This window comes from Exophiala bonariae (assembly GCF_035927105.1).
Source record: "Exophiala bonariae strain CCFEE 5792 chromosome Unknown scaffold_17, whole genome shotgun sequence".
NCBI classification, from domain to species: Eukaryota; Fungi; Ascomycota; class Eurotiomycetes; order Chaetothyriales; family Herpotrichiellaceae; genus Exophiala; species Exophiala bonariae.
The window spans coordinates 535527-552495 of NW_027042492.1; the positions used below are offsets into that span (position 1 = coordinate 535527).

At 50.2% G+C, this 16969-nt stretch overlaps 9 protein-coding genes across 9 annotated transcripts; 6 read left to right on the top strand and 3 right to left on the bottom strand.

The window, feature by feature from the left end:
• Positions 1-106: 106 nt before the first annotated feature.
• LTR84_003811 (uncharacterized protein) lies at positions 107-2002 on the top strand (the record flags this gene model as incomplete). Its single annotated transcript, XM_064847395.1, has 7 exons — positions 107-189; positions 254-363; positions 417-687; positions 755-898; positions 945-1374; positions 1465-1602; positions 1682-2002. 7 exons carry the CDS (start codon positions 107-109, stop codon positions 2000-2002), a joined length of 1497 nt encoding a protein of 498 aa, XP_064705116.1.
• A 374-nt stretch (positions 2003-2376) lies between these two features.
• On the top strand, positions 2377-2934 carry LTR84_003812 (uncharacterized protein; the record flags this gene model as incomplete). The annotated part of the gene is made up of 1 exon (XM_064847396.1): positions 2377-2934. The coding sequence occupies one exon, from the start codon at positions 2377-2379 to the stop codon at positions 2932-2934; it is 558 nt and encodes a 185-aa protein (XP_064705117.1).
• Positions 2935-4091: 1157 nt separating this feature from the next.
• LTR84_003813 (uncharacterized protein) lies at positions 4092-5411 on the bottom strand (the record flags this gene model as incomplete). Its single annotated transcript, XM_064847397.1, has 1 exon — positions 4092-5411. One exon carries the CDS (start codon positions 5409-5411, stop codon positions 4092-4094), a length of 1320 nt encoding a protein of 439 aa, XP_064705118.1.
• A 467-nt stretch (positions 5412-5878) lies between these two features.
• On the bottom strand, positions 5879-7552 carry LTR84_003814 (uncharacterized protein; the record flags this gene model as incomplete). The annotated part of the gene is made up of 5 exons (XM_064847398.1): positions 5879-6162; positions 6221-6560; positions 6629-6689; positions 6746-7194; positions 7244-7552. 5 exons carry the CDS (start codon positions 7550-7552, stop codon positions 5879-5881), a joined length of 1443 nt encoding a protein of 480 aa, XP_064705119.1.
• Positions 7553-8070: 518 nt separating this feature from the next.
• LTR84_003815 (uncharacterized protein) lies at positions 8071-9931 on the bottom strand (the record flags this gene model as incomplete). Its single annotated transcript, XM_064847399.1, has 2 exons — positions 8071-9575; positions 9628-9931. 2 exons carry the CDS (start codon positions 9929-9931, stop codon positions 8071-8073), a joined length of 1809 nt encoding a protein of 602 aa, XP_064705120.1.
• A 747-nt stretch (positions 9932-10678) lies between these two features.
• LTR84_003816 (uncharacterized protein) lies at positions 10679-11916 on the top strand (the record flags this gene model as incomplete). The annotated part of the gene is made up of 3 exons (XM_064847400.1): positions 10679-10726; positions 10924-11221; positions 11267-11916. 3 exons carry the CDS (start codon positions 10679-10681, stop codon positions 11914-11916), a joined length of 996 nt encoding a protein of 331 aa, XP_064705121.1.
• A 645-nt stretch (positions 11917-12561) lies between these two features.
• On the top strand, positions 12562-13692 carry LTR84_003817 (uncharacterized protein; the record flags this gene model as incomplete). The annotated part of the gene is made up of 2 exons (XM_064847401.1): positions 12562-12787; positions 12842-13692. The coding sequence occupies 2 exons, from the start codon at positions 12562-12564 to the stop codon at positions 13690-13692; spliced, it is 1077 nt and encodes a 358-aa protein (XP_064705122.1).
• A 133-nt stretch (positions 13693-13825) lies between these two features.
• On the top strand, positions 13826-14401 carry LTR84_003818 (uncharacterized protein; the record flags this gene model as incomplete). Its single annotated transcript, XM_064847402.1, has 3 exons — positions 13826-13934; positions 13994-14139; positions 14195-14401. The coding sequence occupies 3 exons, from the start codon at positions 13826-13828 to the stop codon at positions 14399-14401; spliced, it is 462 nt and encodes a 153-aa protein (XP_064705123.1).
• A 755-nt stretch (positions 14402-15156) lies between these two features.
• Positions 15157-16707, top strand: LTR84_003819 (uncharacterized protein; the record flags this gene model as incomplete). Its single annotated transcript, XM_064847403.1, has 2 exons — positions 15157-15633; positions 15772-16707. 2 exons carry the CDS (start codon positions 15157-15159, stop codon positions 16705-16707), a joined length of 1413 nt encoding a protein of 470 aa, XP_064705124.1.
• Between the last annotated feature and the right edge of the window lie 262 nt (positions 16708-16969).

The following is a 16969-nucleotide window of genomic DNA, read 5'->3' on the forward strand; positions in this document are numbered from 1 at the left end:
TGCCCGCTTCCTCAACCACAATCACCATCATCGCCATCTTTTAGTCTTGAATCTCTGGTCTTTTTATCATACCATTTTATCTCCGACAGAGTGTAATCTAGCAGTTATGAGCAGCCCTACGAAGAACAAGACGCCATGGCGACTATACCTGGCAGCTTCTTGGATGGCCTTGGGTGCAATTTTCTGGGGGTAAGTCAGTGCCCAGGTTGGCCATCCTGCTATTGCACAAGACACTGTGCTTACGGACTCCTAGCTACGATATAGGTATCGTTTCTACAATATATGTGGCGCCAGGCTTCAAGAAGGCATTAGACCATCCTTCCTCCAAAGAAATCGGGCTCATCACCGCCATCTACTACGCAGGTAAGTGTCTTGCATGAGTGGTACATCTTGCTAGTAGGTAACTCCTTGAATAGGTTCTTGGCCCGGATTTGTCTTCGTCACCGGTCCCATGAACCAGAAATTTGGCCGTCGCTGGACGGGATTCTGGGGTGTTGCTGTGTTATGTGTTGGCGCAGCGTTGCAGGCTGGCGCAGTGCATCTTTCGATGATGATTATCGGCCGCATCATAGCAGGCCTGGGCACTAGTCTGGTCGCTGCCGCTGTGCCACTTTATCTCAGCGAGATTGCACCAGCTGCTACGCGTGGAGCGTTTGGTGCCTTGAACCAGATTGGCATCGTTTCTGGGTACGTCGTAACGTCTTTGATAGATAGCAACGCATTCGACAAGGAGATTGCTGACTGTCTGAATTAGCATCAGCATTGCATTTTGGTGCGGCTACGGCTACAGCCACTGGACCGAGGGTCGCGGTGAAGACCTGCAATGGCGTCTCAGCGTTGCCATGCAATTCATCCCTGCCGTGATCTTCTGTGCTTGCATTGGGTTCTTTCCCGAGAGGTATGTCCGCAGAAACATGACTGTTCATTAGCTAATTACCCTGTAGTCCTCGATGGCTTTTGGAGCAAGACCGTCTTGAAGACGCCGCCAAAAGTCTTGCTCTGTTCCGATGTAATGCCACGCCTGAGGACCTGCAGGCAGAGTTGGACAGCATACATGAGAACATTCTCTGGCACAAAGCGAACTCAACCACGTCTTCCAAGATACTCTTCACTGATAGGTCCTATTTCGCCCGTCTATGGCGAGCATGGGTTCTCAATTTCCTACAGCAGATGAGTGGAGCAGCTGGCATCCGATACTATTTACCATCCAACTTCAAAGCAGCCGGGACATCTGACGAGATTGCACTGCTTGCCAGTGGTATTGACGGCTCGGTACAAGTCGCATGCACTGTTGTTGGCCTCTTACTTATTGATCGTGTTGGTCGGAGAAATGCTCTTGGACTAGGCGCGGCGCTTATGGCATTCTGTTTGATGGTAAGCCGTCACTGTGCTGGGCGTGTCGACTGGCGACTTGCTTGGTTAGGCATGCAGATATCACAGTTATGCTAACAAGACTTTCTTCAGATCAATGGAGCGCTGCAGACCGCGTATCCACACCAAATCAATCAGGCTGCCAATTACTGTAACATCTTCTTCATATTCTTGTTCACGTTGGGCTACTCAGTTGGCGCTGGACCAACCACATGGATCTACTCCTCGGAGGTAAGATTGAGTCCTGTCCTCATGAGCTGCCATCCTACGGACAAATCTATCCTTTCATGCCAGAAACTAATGGTCAAAGATTTTCCCCGCCAATGTCCGCGCGAAGGGTCTCGGTATAGCGGCTTCTGGCCAGTCGATCGGTGCCATTATCGTTGGTCAAGTCTGGCCTGTAGCAGTCTCTAACATTGGCGCTCGCGTCTACTTTATCTTCATGAGTTTTAACCTATTGTCCTTCGTGCTGGTTTATACGCTTTACCCGGAGACAGCCAGGAAAACTCTCGAAGAGATCGACGCCCATTTTGGCAAGATAAATATGCGCGGCGCCGACGACGGGACGATTGATGACTTAAAGGGTGAGACAACGGTGCAAAACAAGGAAGTGATCGAGAAAGGAGTTTAAGGATTCAGTGCCTCGCCGTCCATAGATCGATTGAGAGGTACCAGAATATGGCTGGCTGTCCATGTGTCAGGATTCTGGTGCTGTTCTGCTCGTATACAGTGGTAAATACACCGATAGGAGCTTGGTGGATAAGCACTGTTACTGTCGGCTTGCGCAATTCTTCAGATACAGCATTTTATTTCTGAAGGTGTGACAAATTCATGTAATACTCCACACTCACGGAGGTGCCGAAGGATAGTTGTGGATTGCCGCAGAAGTTCCACGAGGAGGTGCTCAAGGTAGAAATATACATATCTACGTGGACTTACAGGACCTAATAAAACCTATAATTATTCTTTTTGAACTTTCGATCCAAAAGCCCTACAAAACCAACCATGTCGTCGAAAGAACCACGTATAGTCTATCAACCGCTCCATCCCTCCACCAGACTAAGACTTGACCCCGAATATATCGCGTACCACGACAGCGTCCTTCAGTACCTCCCAGCAGATGATGAGAGGCCCTGGACACCATCATTCCGTACCTGGGCAAATATCATCAATACCACACCTGTCGCCGTGGGCGGTATTAGAGATGTCACTATTCCCAAGCTCTCTCCCACCGACAGATCGCCTCTGCAAGCGCGCGTCTTCACACCTGATCCAGAGCTCTCGCCACCAGAATCCGCCAACGGCTGGCCAGTCCTGCTATGGTTCCATGGCGGTGGTTTCGTACTAGGTGGTCTGGAAAGCGAGAATGACCTTTGTGCCTTGTTCTGTCGCACGGCAGGATGTGTGGTGGTCTCTGTCGCATATCGACTGGCGCCGGAGCACCCCTATCCCGCAGCGGCGCAAGACGCTGTACGGGCTTTACGGTGGGTTGCCAGTGAAGAGGCAAGCAGAGAGCTGGGGTCGGATCGGCAGCGAATTGCGATTGGAGGGACCAGTGCGTAAGTAGTTTGTCCCTTGTTTTCTCATATTCGCGGTTCTTTCCCCTCGCACTCTCAGGATTAGGCATCTAAATACTATTTTGGGACAGCGGAGGCTCTCTCTGCGCCATCGTCGCGCTCCATGCGGCCTCTACAACTCCTCGGATCCGCTTAGCGTATCAACTCCTTCTTCTGCCCGTCCTCGACCATACCGCTACGCCCACCTCCACGAGCTGGCTACAGCGCCCACATGCCCCTTGGCTTACACCAGCGCGCATCCTCTGGTACCGCAGTCTTTACTTTAATCAACCATCATCACCACCAATAGCAGCTGCTAAGAACTGGAATGCGAGTCCGGCACTAGCGCCAGACGAGCTGCTGCGTGGTCTGCCCCCAACATGGATTGCGGTGGCGGGAGAGGACGTGCTGAGAGGCGAGGCAGAAGAGTTCGCTGATAGGCTCAGGGGCCATGGGGTGCCGGTGCGGTTGCAATGCTATGAAGGTGTGGGCCATAGTGTATTAGCACTTTCGCGTGAGTGTTTCCCCTTTTTACAGCACCTTGAGACTACCCTACTGCTTTTATGAGATACCTGATGACGAAAATGCTCACTCAATGTTGCTAGAGATTTTGACAAAAGGACGACAATTGATGCACGATGCTGCAGTGGAACTACGACGAGGTCTTCATGGGGAGTCAGGTATCGAAAATTAGTGAGGGTCATCGTTACCTGTTAATTAGATCGCTGTCATCTACTTTGTAGACTGGGGTAGCCAAGCTACCTCCCGATGCGACAGAGTCAGGACAGATTGCATATACAAAGTAAAATTGGGTCTTCCGCTATTCTTCTACTGGACGATCTTACTGCTGTCATCTACACATTAAGCCCATATATCGGTGCGAGACATCATGAACTACAACCTATCGTTCTAGCGACGTTGTGTAACAGATTACAAGTCCTAGGCGTGCCGTGAAATATGTCCAAGAGAGCAACGCAGGAAGAAATAAAGTAGACCATAGATCAATATGATAAATGACTTCAAAGAGAAGGCGAAGTGAAAATAAAGGCATAGGTCCAAGGTAGCGGTAGATTACAACAACGCTCGAAGCTCCAACATAAAAGAGTCGCCAATTTGTCAGGCTCGTACAGGGGGATGAAGTGATATTCCGAACCAATTTTGCGTTCAACGACCACCAACGAGCTGTAGATACAAGCTACCCGTCGTTGAGTTTACATTCTTGGGTGCCACGAGATACGTAACATCAGTCCCATCCGCCCTCATACTAACGCTCAGACGCTGCACCCCCTTTCCTGCCGCCAAGGCTGTCTCGGTCCACGCAGCATTCCCGACCTTCTCTCGCACATACACACTATCTTGGATTTTGCAGTAGTAGACACGCACACTTGTGCCGTCGTGTGTGATATCAATCGCAGCAGATGTATCTGTGTCGCTGAATAGGATCTCGCGTGTCCAGCCGGCTGTGTCGCCAAACGTTGCGTACGCTCTGCGTACCTGCCACACGCCGCCCACAGCAGCCTTGTAGCGATAAGCGGCTTGCATACGAACTATGCCTGAGGACTCGTACAGCGCGAGCTTTGCGGACTGGAAAGCCGGCGCAGCTGTATCGTTGACGCCGATGGTGTCATATTGTTCGCCGGCAGTGAGTGGTTGGAACACCAATTGTGGCGTTGATCTTGTGACTGGGACCGAGACTGTGTCGCCGTTGGCCACGCTCCAAGTATTTGTGGTTGGAGAATAGCGCAGATATGACCCTTGGTGACGGATAGCGCTCGCAGGATTCTTGCTCCATTCGAAGATAATGTGCAGATTGCCACTCGCGTCGAAGGTAATGTCATCTGGGTACACGGCTGTGTCGGCGTCATAAGCAAAGCGTGCGATGCGGGCCCAAGTCTTCGAGGAAAGAGTGTATTTGTATAGGTAACCACCGCGCGCCACACCGTTGCCATTGTCCCCACGAATGATGAGCCAGAGGTTACCAGACGAATCACTCTTGATGACAGGATATGTAATAAGGAGACTTGAATCTGGCATTTCAGAGGAATGACTGGTCATCTGCGAGGGTGAATACGGCTGTGACGATCGATAGTAATGCCATGCCTCGTTGTGCATAGCTGCGAAGACATGAACATAGCCATCTCCGTCGACTGCGAGAGAAGGTGTGTTGTGTCCAGCATCATCGAGGAACGTCGCACACTGCCCATCTGATGCTTTCAGACAGTCTCGTGAAATAACACCGTTGTCAATCCCACGCCTGACGACCATGACGTTGTGATGTCCATTGTCATTCCCACTCATTGGGTTTCGGTTGTATGCCAACCAAGTATAGCCACCAGCTTCAGCCAGCGGACTCCAGAAAGCGGCAACACTGTTGGCATCAACTGCTGCAGAAATCGTTTCGAGTGCGCCAGGACTCACGGTGGCTTGCACCAATGATGACAGGAGAAAACAACCGCTCGTAAGTTTTGCGAAGTGGATGAACATGTTTGCGTGAGGCAGAGCTGAAGCAATATCTTGATCAATATTCAAAAGTGAAAGCCGAGCAACCTTATAGCTAAGCCTCATCAGCGTACTTCTTTATGATGTGTAGACGTCTCATCTTGTCGAATCAGCTTACCCCTTTACCGAGATAGCCTTTCAACTTCCTGGGGATGATATGTGGAGTCCGGGGAAATTGCAGCCAATCTGCAATGAGACGGAACCTCCGTTTTGAGATTGGCAAAAGAGCAAGGTACTATGTACAACTGGCAAGCTGACTGTGGTGACGAAAAGCCTACACAAGGGCTGGGCGGAACCGCCGAGGTATGATTTCTTCAACCAGACAGAACCCGTAGTCATTGTCTACGTCGATGATCATCCAAACCTCATCAGGTTTCCAGGTTCCACATTTAGAGGCCTTGTGTAGTATATTTTAACGACATCTTAGGGGTTCTTAACCCCATTTTATTAATTTACTTTGGAATGAAAATCACCTTGCTGTTACAGAATGCTTTGAGTCCTTCAAGACCTAGTTCTGTTCCGTATCCACTCTCCTTCAAGCCTGAAAAGGGTACCCGAGGGTCAAGGGCGCCATGCTCGTTGATCCAAGTGGTTCCAACTTGCAACTTTCGTGCAATCCTGGTGGCCCGAGCGATGTCTTTAGACCAGACGGAACCTCCAAGGCCAGTTTTAGTTTCATTTGCTCGGGAGACAACTTCCTCTTCATTCTTCCAGGAGAGTAATGGTATAATTGGTGCTTCGAAGTATTAGCACCTTTGTACTCAGTCCGTGTCATACATAATTTGGTGGCTTACCAAAAGGCTCTTCTTTCACCAGATCAGATGTGTCGGGCGGCCTATCCACCACTGTCGGAGTGATGAAAAGCCCGGTTCCAATCACATTGACCGAGCCACCGAGGGCAACTTTCAGATTCTGGCTCTCGATATCTGAGAGGAATCTTTTTGCAATCTCGTATTGTTGCTCGTTCTGGAGGGGCCCAATGAATACCCCTTCTTCGAATCCGTCCCCAAGCTTGAGTGCTTTCACATAATTCACAAAAGCATCAAGAAACCGATCGTAGACGTTTTCTTGAACATAAATTCGCTTGACCGCAATACAGATCTGGCCTGAATTCAAGAGGGATATAATAGCCACCTAATGTCGTCAGAGTGGATTGTACAGATAGCTCAGCAAGCAAAATTCCTGGGTTTGAAAATACTTACCTTGGCGACAGTTTCCTCGATATCGACATCGTCGCATATAATGCAGGGGTCATTACCACCTCTGTAGCAGTCAGTAACGTTCAGAGATGGTTCACATTAGCGCCAAGTTAAACTGACAGCTCCAGAGTCACACGTTTTAGAGTTCGACTCGCACTCTCCATGACCTTCTTGCCTGTCGGAATTGATCCCGTGAAACTGATCTTGTCAATTCCAGGATGAGCTGTGATCCAAGGGCCCAGTTCATGATCGCCGTTGAGAACCTGAAAAACACCGGGTGGAAAGATTTGCTGGGCCAGCTCGCCTAGTTTCAATCCACAGTATGGTGTAAAAGGGGACGGCTTCAGAATAATGGTGTTTCCAGTCACCAATGCCGAAGCAATCTTCTGAGTGCTTAAAGAAATGGGAAAATTCCACGGAACAATCAAAGCACACACTCCGAGAGGAGCATACGACAAGATAGCTCTGCGTTTTTCATCTTCGAATCTGCTCTCCTCCTTTAAGTCCAAGTTACACAGCGTTCGCGCTCGGAAGACGCCGTTGTTGATCTCTGCCCGAGCGAATCGAAGCTATCTTTGTCAGCGAACATCATGACGAACCTTGCGCGGCTCTACAGACTGGTTTTCCTTGCTCCAGCGTCAGCAAATGAGCAAATGGTTCGCAATGTGCCTCCAATGTATCAGCGAACGACTTCACTAATGCCTTCCTTCTCTCCACTGGAATCGTGGACCATTCAGCGAATGCCGCTCTGGATCCACGTACGGCCTCGTCTAGATCTAGTGAAGATGCGATGGGGACGTCTGGGAGTTGTTCCATGGTGGATGGATTTGTGCCTTGACTCGCTCGCGAGCTTGATCGGGTTTTGCCATTGATTACATTGAAGAAGTTCTTAGACGTGTCGAACCTAGTGCCACCTCCTGAGTCCATGGCTCAAATCTGCCCGTTTAGAGATCCTGGCCACTGAAATATGGTAACTGCGTGCCAGAGAAGTTACCAGATTGTTGTATTGATAGACAGCTAGACATTCACCATCTTCTTCTCAGGGGTGCTCGAGAGCAAGTGGCTCGTTCAAATGGTTCAATCGTCTTACCAAGATTACCTCGGGAGCGCTAACACCCAAATCTTTGCTGACTGATAAGTCTTCTCCCGTACCGAGACTCGGCAATGCGATGCGTCCAGGTATGGCCTCACCATCCAAAAGTGTACACCTACGGTTTCTATGGCTGAGCAGATTGATGGACTGGCACTTCTATGGACCTTGCCTCGTCCTAATTCTTTCACTATTACCCTACTTGAACGAACGAGCTTATATGAGCTATAACGACTCCGCGCCTAGAAATAAGTATAGAGTGTTGACAGCTTCCGCTTCTGTACGCAAATGAGACCAGACTTCGATAGCAATGCAGGCTCAAGCCCCCCATGATATCGTGTAAATGTCGCGCCGATCACACTGATTTAGGAGCTGCCATTCGCTTGAGCAGAATGTCACTCAGATTTTGGTCGCTGTTTGTCCCTAGATACCACGTGACATCGCTTCCATCTTCCTCACATACATGCTGCCCATTTCCTAGGAAAGCAAAAGGATCATCTGGGTCCAAGTACTCAATGTCGTAGTCCTCGAAGCGAACATTCTCGATAAGTTTCATGAAGCTCAGCCGTGACCCGGGGTAGAGCGCAGGCTGACCATCCACTGTCCCACCTTTGAACCATGACGAGCAAGGCCCATTCCAAGCCGTTTGCTTTAGGAAGTCGTTGGCACGTCCCAGAAACTGCTTCGTTTTCATTTCGTTTGGTGCCACCCAGGCAATATTGTCAACCTGGATTTTCTCAATGAGCTTGAGGGCGTATTTACAGAACGAGTCAATGAGAGGAAAAAATGATCCATGCGCGACAGGGAAGTATGCACCCCCAGAGATCAGATAATTTGGTACTCCCCCAAGCGCGACACTGAGGTACGAAGGTGGATGTTGCTCTTGAGTCCATTTCTGGCGCATGTCTACCCCATTGACAAGAAGTGGAATCCTAGGTTTGAAAGACGTGTCGAATCCAGTAGCACAGATTATGACGTCTACTTCTTGCTCATTGCCGTCAGGGTCAAAAAACCCTTTTTCACTGATAGTCTCCAAGGTTTCTGTATACGCGGTGGTTTTCGATGCGCATAGACTCTGAAGATAGCCATAGCCGGGAGTGGGTCTTCTGCAACCAACGTAGAAGTCGGTCGGTACAATCTTTTCGATAAGGTCCGGTCTTGTTTGGAGGTTGGTTTTCATGTGCTCCTCGCAATAATCGAACGTAGCTTTTTGCGCCTCGGTACCATTCATAATAAACTCGAAACGCCGGTTAAATGGTTGCTCGACCATTTTGCGGTACGCGAGGTATTCATCATTATTAGCCTCATCGAAGATTTTCTGCTGTTCGTCCGTATATTGGTAGTTGGATCCGTCAGCTCGCGTGAAACTTTGGCTGAAGTTTCCGGTTATCCAAACCTTGCTACGCACCCATGTGTATACCTTCTCGACATCTGGGTAGATGTTGGGCAAAATCTGCACAGCGCTACTACCAGCACCAACGAGTGCGACCCGCTTCCCCTTCAAGCTGATAGATGAGTCCCAGGCGGCAGAGTGGAGTAGAGTTCCCTGAAACGTCTGCAGGCCTGGAATGGAAGGCCACTTCCACTTACTTAAAACCCCAGTACAGTTGATAACCACTTCAGCTTCATCATAAAAATGGAGGTCATGCTGAACGTCATGGACGCTGACTCTCCATTTTGCCTCCTTGTCACTCCACGATAGTTCCTCGACCTGGTGTTGTAGTTTAACATATTTCTCGACAAACCGGTTTTCTTGCTCAACCACTTTGAGATAACTCCAAATTTCCTCTGAATAGGACCAGTATCTCGACCACCGAGCAGGTCTCCATGGAAACTGGTAAACGACAGAGGGTATGTCACCTTTCATATTGATCAGAAATGCATCAAGTATTCACACCTTCTGTGGACTTACAGGCACAACCAGGATAACGGTTCTCGAGCCAAGTGCCCCCAATATCGGCATTCTTTTCGTAGCATACAATCTCTAGATTCCCACCTTGCTCTTCAGCTCTCTTAAAGAAATTGAGCCCAGATATGCCAGCTCCAATTACAATCACTCTCAGAGGCCGTTTGACACCGAAAAACTGTTTTTCCATGGTCACGCCTCCCACCGGGGTCAAACTTCCCGACAGTGTCTGAGCCTTGTTGTGGGAGCCTGATGAGAAGGACGTCCGCACGGGCGCACCTCGTTCTTGCTGAAGGTCGACAGTCTTCATAATTACAACGTTTGAGTTCACCAAAGCACTTTACAATGCCCATACATAGTTTGACCGACCTGTGAAAGGGTACAATTACTCGCGCTTTCCAGTCCAAGCCCAATTTCAACGCCCCACAAGGCTCGACAGAGCAATCGAAGCTGCGATCGTTGGTCCGCTAAGCTGATCACAGCAAAGACCGGTACGTAACTCGCGTGAGTGCAAGTAAATCTCCCCATGCCCGTAGTGTTGGCAGTCGCCCGGGCCGCTGCTGCATTTGCCCTCGGGCCGAGCTGCATTCGATGGCTTGGTTAGCAACACCAACACTCCCCATCAACCCTCGGCATCACAATTCAAAGAGCTTTCTCAGGCTGGCCCCGATGCTTCTATATGCCAGATTCCGGCTGGGCTAGATCATTCTTCGAGCGATTAAATCGTCTCCTAAGATTTGAGCCGCCACATAGTGAGTTCCTCGGCGCGAGCGGGTACATTTGATCCACTGAGACTGCCGTATTGGCTCCGATTATACAAGATTTATTCGGCAGGAAGTCGTCCAGCCGCCCAAAATCGACACTAGGATGGCTTTTTGGACTCCTTATTGTCCTAAGTTGGATGAAGCTGGGTTGAATAACTATTCCAAAGGGATGTTGCAAAACAGGATTCGTGTTTAGATCTCGACTTGATTCTCCGCAATACATTGGCGGCCACTTTGAATTGGCATCTGAGTCCATCGCATTCTTGCAGACATTATTACTTTTGAAATCAGCCATGGCCACCAAGACGATGCGCGCTGTTGTTTTCAAAGGACCTCACCAGGTAAGGCCGAGTACCGTCAATGGCCAAGTCCGAAGCCGAAGGCTCATTAAAGGTTTCCATTAGGTTGCTGTGGAAGATCGGCCACGCCCATCACTGCAAGAAGATACAGATGTAGTCATAAAAGTGACATCCTCAGGTCTCTGCGTACGTGAAGTCATGGACAAATCTGGAAACCACTATCTAATGTCTCAATCAAGGGCACTGATCTCCACTGGTATCATGGTCGTCTCGATCTCACATCAGAGTTTGTGATCGGTCACGAAGTCGTTGGAATGGTGGAAGAAATGGGCTCGAACGTTAACAAATTACAGATTGGAGACAAAGTTGTTGTACCATTCTGCACAGCATGTTCATCGTGCTTCTATTGTCGGTTAGGAGAGTCAGGCCGCTGTACCAAAGGTTTGATGCTTGGGCTGCCTGGTCAACTTGAGGGCGGTCAAGCAGAATTTGTAAGAGTACCCCTAGCGGACACGAGTGTGGTCAAAGCCCCAGATAGTGAGTAAGAGCCTGGTCATGGTGAGGTAGTACTAACGAGCTCAGCAATCCCCGAGCAGATGCTGGTGCTCATGGCGGACATCATGCCAACTGGGTATTTTGCTGCCTCGCGATTTTTGAAAGACCTGCCTTTGAGTCGTCGCAATGGGATGACTGCTGTTGTTATCGGATGTGGCCCTGTCGGGATATGTGCAATAGCGACCGCCCTCACGCTGGTCAAATGCGTTTATGCCATCGACTCGGTGTCCGACCGTCTCGCAGAAGCCGCAAAAGTTGGTGCCATTCCACTCAATCTGAACGACAATCCCATCGAGAAGATCAGGTCTGTCACTGAAGGCCGAGGTGCTGATGCCGTGATGGAGGTCGTCGGACGAACCGATGCTTTTATGCTCGGGCTAGAGTTGGTAAGGCCGTACGGGACTCTCAGTTCTGTGGGAGTACACACGGAGACTCTTTCCCTGCCGGGGTTAACTCTGTATGGCAAGGGCGTGAGAATGGGATTCGGTAGATGCCCAGTTCGGAGTGTTTTTGACGACGCACTGAGTGTTCTTGTGGAACAACAAGACAAGCTTGCATTTCTGTGTTCGGTGAAAATGTCGCTCGAAGATGCTGCACAAGCTTACGAGGATTTCGCAGCCAGGAAAGTTCATAAAGTTGTGTTCGATGTGGCTGGTTTGACAAACGGGAATACATAATAGTGTCATTCGTTGGAAATTATGCTTGTGAGCAGCCGACGGCATTAGAACCCTGTCAGCTTGATCCTTGTGATCAATACTCTTGTTCACTCGAAGGGCGCTCATAGACACAAAAGTTTAATCAAAGGAAAATTCCAGTATTCCTTTTTGATGCTAAGCCATTCTATCGCGGTCAGCTTCCCAAGGTAGCAGTGGATGACTAGTGAGCGATTAGTACAATCTTTTACTATACTGGATAGGCTTGGAGCGGTATACACCGGAATGTAGATGTCTGACTCGCCCCAAAAATGGAGTCACGTTGCCGAGTTCCTAATTGTAGCTCACCAGCCTGGATAGTGGCTTTCTCACCTCGGCATACAGATCCTTCCTGGAAAAGGCCTTGGGCTGTACCATACTAGTCAACTACGCACAGTCATCGACTTCTAATTAATTGTAACAACCCACAATAGCTGTAGAAGAACACGATCCTCGTCGACCGCTCAAGTGGTCACTTTGTATAGCTGGACATCCATTCAAATGGCACGTCAACCACTTGATCCCGCAACGTTCGATCGCACTGACTTCACAAGTCGCCACGAAGGAGAGCTGGTGCTCCCACATGATATACTCTTCCACCGGCTTCATTTTTTGGCATTCAACACTGAAATGTCTGCCGTTAGAGATGCGTTTCGCGGGATTGAAGTGGACTATCGGCAGCTTTTGAGTGATGTGGTGGTCGCTCGAAATCGAATACGGACCGCTATCTCTCGGAAGACTCTCGAGGCGATCCACGATGAGCGGGAGGTTAGTTTTGTGCTGATAGCACGCGGTTACGAGTTCGTTGTCATGTTCCTGGCAGTGCTAGCCTTGGGAGGCATCGCAGTCCCTACCAGTATTTGTCAACTCAATCGCCTTTCGAAACTTGGGATGACTGACCACCCTACAGGTATCCATATTACTCAACAAGAACTCAACCATGTGTTGCGGACATGTCGAGCCTCTGCCACGATCTGCTCTGGAGACTACTCCAGCATGGCGCGATCTGGGACACCAGCCGGGGAAAATGAAGATAGTTACGCCGTGATACCGCTGGACAGCACAGTCAAGAACACGCCTGTATGTCCCGACACACTGACATTTTCATCATCCAAGACTCCGGATCCAAACAAACCAGGCTTGATCATCTTCACCTCGGGATCAACCGGTCCTCCTAAGGGGGTTGCTCTGCGGCGGTACAACCTATTCACTCTTTCAAGCTTACAATGTTGGAAGCAAAACATCCGGCCAGGATACGTGGGGCTAAACTTGCTACCTACGCATCACGCCACGGGACTGCTGGTCAACATACTTCCTGTTTTGGTGGGTGGAGGCTGTGTGGAGTTCACCGAGCCCAGATTCGACGCCGTCAAGATCTGGCAGCGCATCAAGTTGGGAGGCATCAATTTGTTTTCCGCCGTCCCGACGATCTACGTGCGTCTCCTGCAACACTGGGAAAAGTGGGCGCCAGGCATTGAATCGGGTGAGAGGGAGGTTTATCAGACCGCAATTGCGAAGATTGAGCAGTTTCACTGTGGCTCGGCCGCCTTACCCGCAGCCGTGGCGTCTAAGTGGGCAGCACTATGCAATGGCCGGCAGATCGCCGAAAGATATGGTGGGACAGAGTTCGGAAACCCTTTCGCCCACCGTGCTGGCAGTCCCACTGTGATTGTGAGTTCAAACCCAGAACACAAATACCGTACGGGTGCCAGACTGATGGAGATATTCAGGGGTCTGTGGGCACGACAAATCCAGGTATAGAGTCATATCTTGAACAGGGAGATGAAGGCGAGATCTTCGTCCGTTCCCCGTTCCTGTTTTCCAAGTTCGTTTAGTCCCCCTATCGGAGATTTATCTTGAGACCTACGCTCATGGGGATAGATACATATACGACATGGAAGCTACAAAGAAGTCTTTGACGCCCGATGGGTTTTTCAAGACCGGTGACGTGGCGGAGAGACATGGCAAACATTTCTTCATCAAGGGACGGAAGTCGGTTGACAGTGTGTGGCGATCGACGTTAAACCCACATCTCTGAGTTACACTAGCTAACAAGCAGTAGTCCTCAAATCGGGCGGGTATAAAATCTCGGCACTCGACGTGGAGAGGCAGATACTCGAACATCCCAATATTGCTGAGGCGATCGTTGTAGGCGTTGACGACGATGAATTTGGCCAACGCATCGCGGCGGCAGTCGTCTTGAACGAGGTAAGTAGAGCTCAGGTTGTCGCATGAAAAGCTTCTGACACACATTCTCTCTCAGACGGTGGCATACTTGTCGTTGTCGGAGCTCCGATCGTTTCTCAGAGATAAACTCTCTTCCTACAAATTGCCGACATTGTTACGTGTTGTCCGCGAGCTGCCCAAGACGACTACCTTGAAGGTTCCCAAACTGCTGATAAAAAGGGACTTGTTCGATGCTGAACACGCCGACATTCAAAAATGGTCGCCCTCCATCGTCAAGCTTTGATGCACCGTTAATGGACTTAGGTGGACCCTAACATTCACGGTTCACTATTGCCGAATTTCTTATGTGGGAGTTCTGACTATAAACGCTGCCAATCATAGTAACAAGGCTAGCAAAGAGAAGAAAACATCCGTCGGATGCTTGGAAACATACACTATGACACTGTAGAAGTCTTTTCAACTTTCGTCTCAGGAAGCTTGTCTGAGTTGTTCCGTCTATGGTTGAATGTGTTTTAGGACATGTCTCGACGAATAGGTCCGTCGAAGCTGGTAGCCTCCCTTGGCCACCACCACTGGCATGTATGCTCAATTCCAAATGGAAGCGTGCCGGCCAAGTTGTCGTCTTCCACGTCGAGTTGGCATTAGCCTTGTGGCTGCCAACTACCGCAAAACTTGATCTGGTCGCAAGAGCCACCGTGTGGGTCGCAAGCCACACGAACCAGGTGTTTTGGAAGACGTCTGGACCCATCCAATCAAATGTGAGACCTCGGGCCGAGCGCCACGGGCAGGCCATTCTACTGGGCGGGTAACCTCAACCCCGAGGCTTTTCGTATCTGTGGGTCGCAGAGACAAACGACGCGGGGACCCCAGATTCTGGACTTGGTATTTATATTCGACATGAATCCAGCGGATAGGACAGCACATGGTTCGAGACCGACAGAATCCATGTCAGGGAGCCTTTTAATAGTCTAATTCCAAATCTGCTCTGTACTGTGCAGCCTCGACGAATTTAGTCGATCATCAACCACGAAAGCCGAAATGGTGATCCCAGGGACGAAAGCGGAGGCTATCTTCGACAGCACTGCACCACTGGACGATGAGAAACCGGACATGGCGTGCCGCGAGAACTCCTCGGAGTCCGGCGAGTACGAGGCCATAAATGACAAGAAACTGTTACGCCGCATTGATCTACACATCGTAGCGTGGCTGGCGGCTCTGTACGCGCTCTCGCTGCTGGACCGCACCAACATTGGGTCGGCCAAGGTCGCCGGCATGGAGGTCGACCTCAAGCTGACGGGGAACCGCTACTCGATTGTCTCGCTCATGCTCTTCCCGACGTACATCCTGCTCGAGGTTCCCTCCAACATGCTCATTCGTCGCATCAGCGTCAGGAGATATCTTGCGTTCTTGATCTTTTGTTGGGGCGTCCTGGCCATGTGTTGTGGCTTTGTCAATGATTGGAAAGATCTCATCGCGGTTAGGGTGCTACTAGGCGCTTTCGAAGGTGCATTCCAGGTACGTGTTTCTGGTTTTTCGTTCGGTCCCTCGGGACCTGAATGACCAGTGAGTCATTCAGCGATGAATCTTCCCAGACTGACAGGCCACGTACTTTCAAAGCCAACCTGCTCCTATATCATATCGTCATGGTACAAGCGGTACGAAACACACCAACGGATTGCCATCTGGTACATGAGCGGGGCATTCCTCAACGGTTTCCAAGGGATTATCAGCTACGCCCTGAGCCTGATGGAAGGAGTCGGGGGACTTCGCGGGTGGCGGTGGATTTTCATCATCCCGGGGCTTATCACTGCCGTCATGGCACTGCCGGTGTACCGATACGTGAGCGAGTTCCCCGAAAAGGCCAAGTGGTTGAAGCCGCACGAGCTGCGCCATGTCCAAGAACGACTGCATCATGACCGAGGCGAGGTCGAGGAGAGGATGGATCGGCATAGACTCATGGCTGCTCTGAGCGACTGGAGATGCTGGACGTTGGCGCTGTTGCTCTTCTGGTCGACGGCCGGGTCGTACTCCCTGTCCTTTTTCCTGCCGTCGATCCTCCGTGGCTTCGGCTTCAGCACGGCGCTCAGCCAGATCCTCGTCACGCCACCGATGATCCTGTCCGTCTTCTGCTCCATCGGAACCGGCCTGTGGGCGGATCGCGTGCATGTTCGGTCGCCATTCATTGTCGGACACATGACTCTAGTCATCGTCGGCATCGTGCTGATTGGATGGGGCACGAACCTGGGCTCACGACTTGTCGGCGTGTTCCTCATGACCATTGGGAACAATTGCACCATTCCTACCAAAATCGCCTTCCTCATCAATAACATCCCGTCTTCGAGTAAACGCCAAATCGCGCTGCCGTTGCAGGGAGGCTTTGCAGGAGTCGGTGGCATTGCGGGAGCACTTATCTTCCGGACACAGGATGCCCCAAAGTACCACTTTGGCCTTTATTTGTCTATTGCATTTGCATGTTGCAGCATTCTTATGACCAGTTCGTTGGTGTTCTATTTTCATCGTGAGAACAAAAAGGTAGACGATGGAGGGTCTGCCATTGATGGTATTGAAGGATTCCGCTATACACTTTAGGAAGTAATTCACAACTCTAGACGATATAGCAAGAGGTCGATAATGAGAAGAACCATGAACGCATAGCGGTTTTATCCCTGCAAGACCTTCTAACTGGTGGCCAGGGCACGACAATTGGCTATTGACATACCAGTAATCAAGAGTTTTCAAGTGGCGTAGTATTAATTCTCGCACAATGCCCTCTGGCTGAGAGCGTAACTGGTTCTTCACAGGAGTTCACGCAGCAGCTACCACCGAACACATCGGGTGTGAAATCCAGACT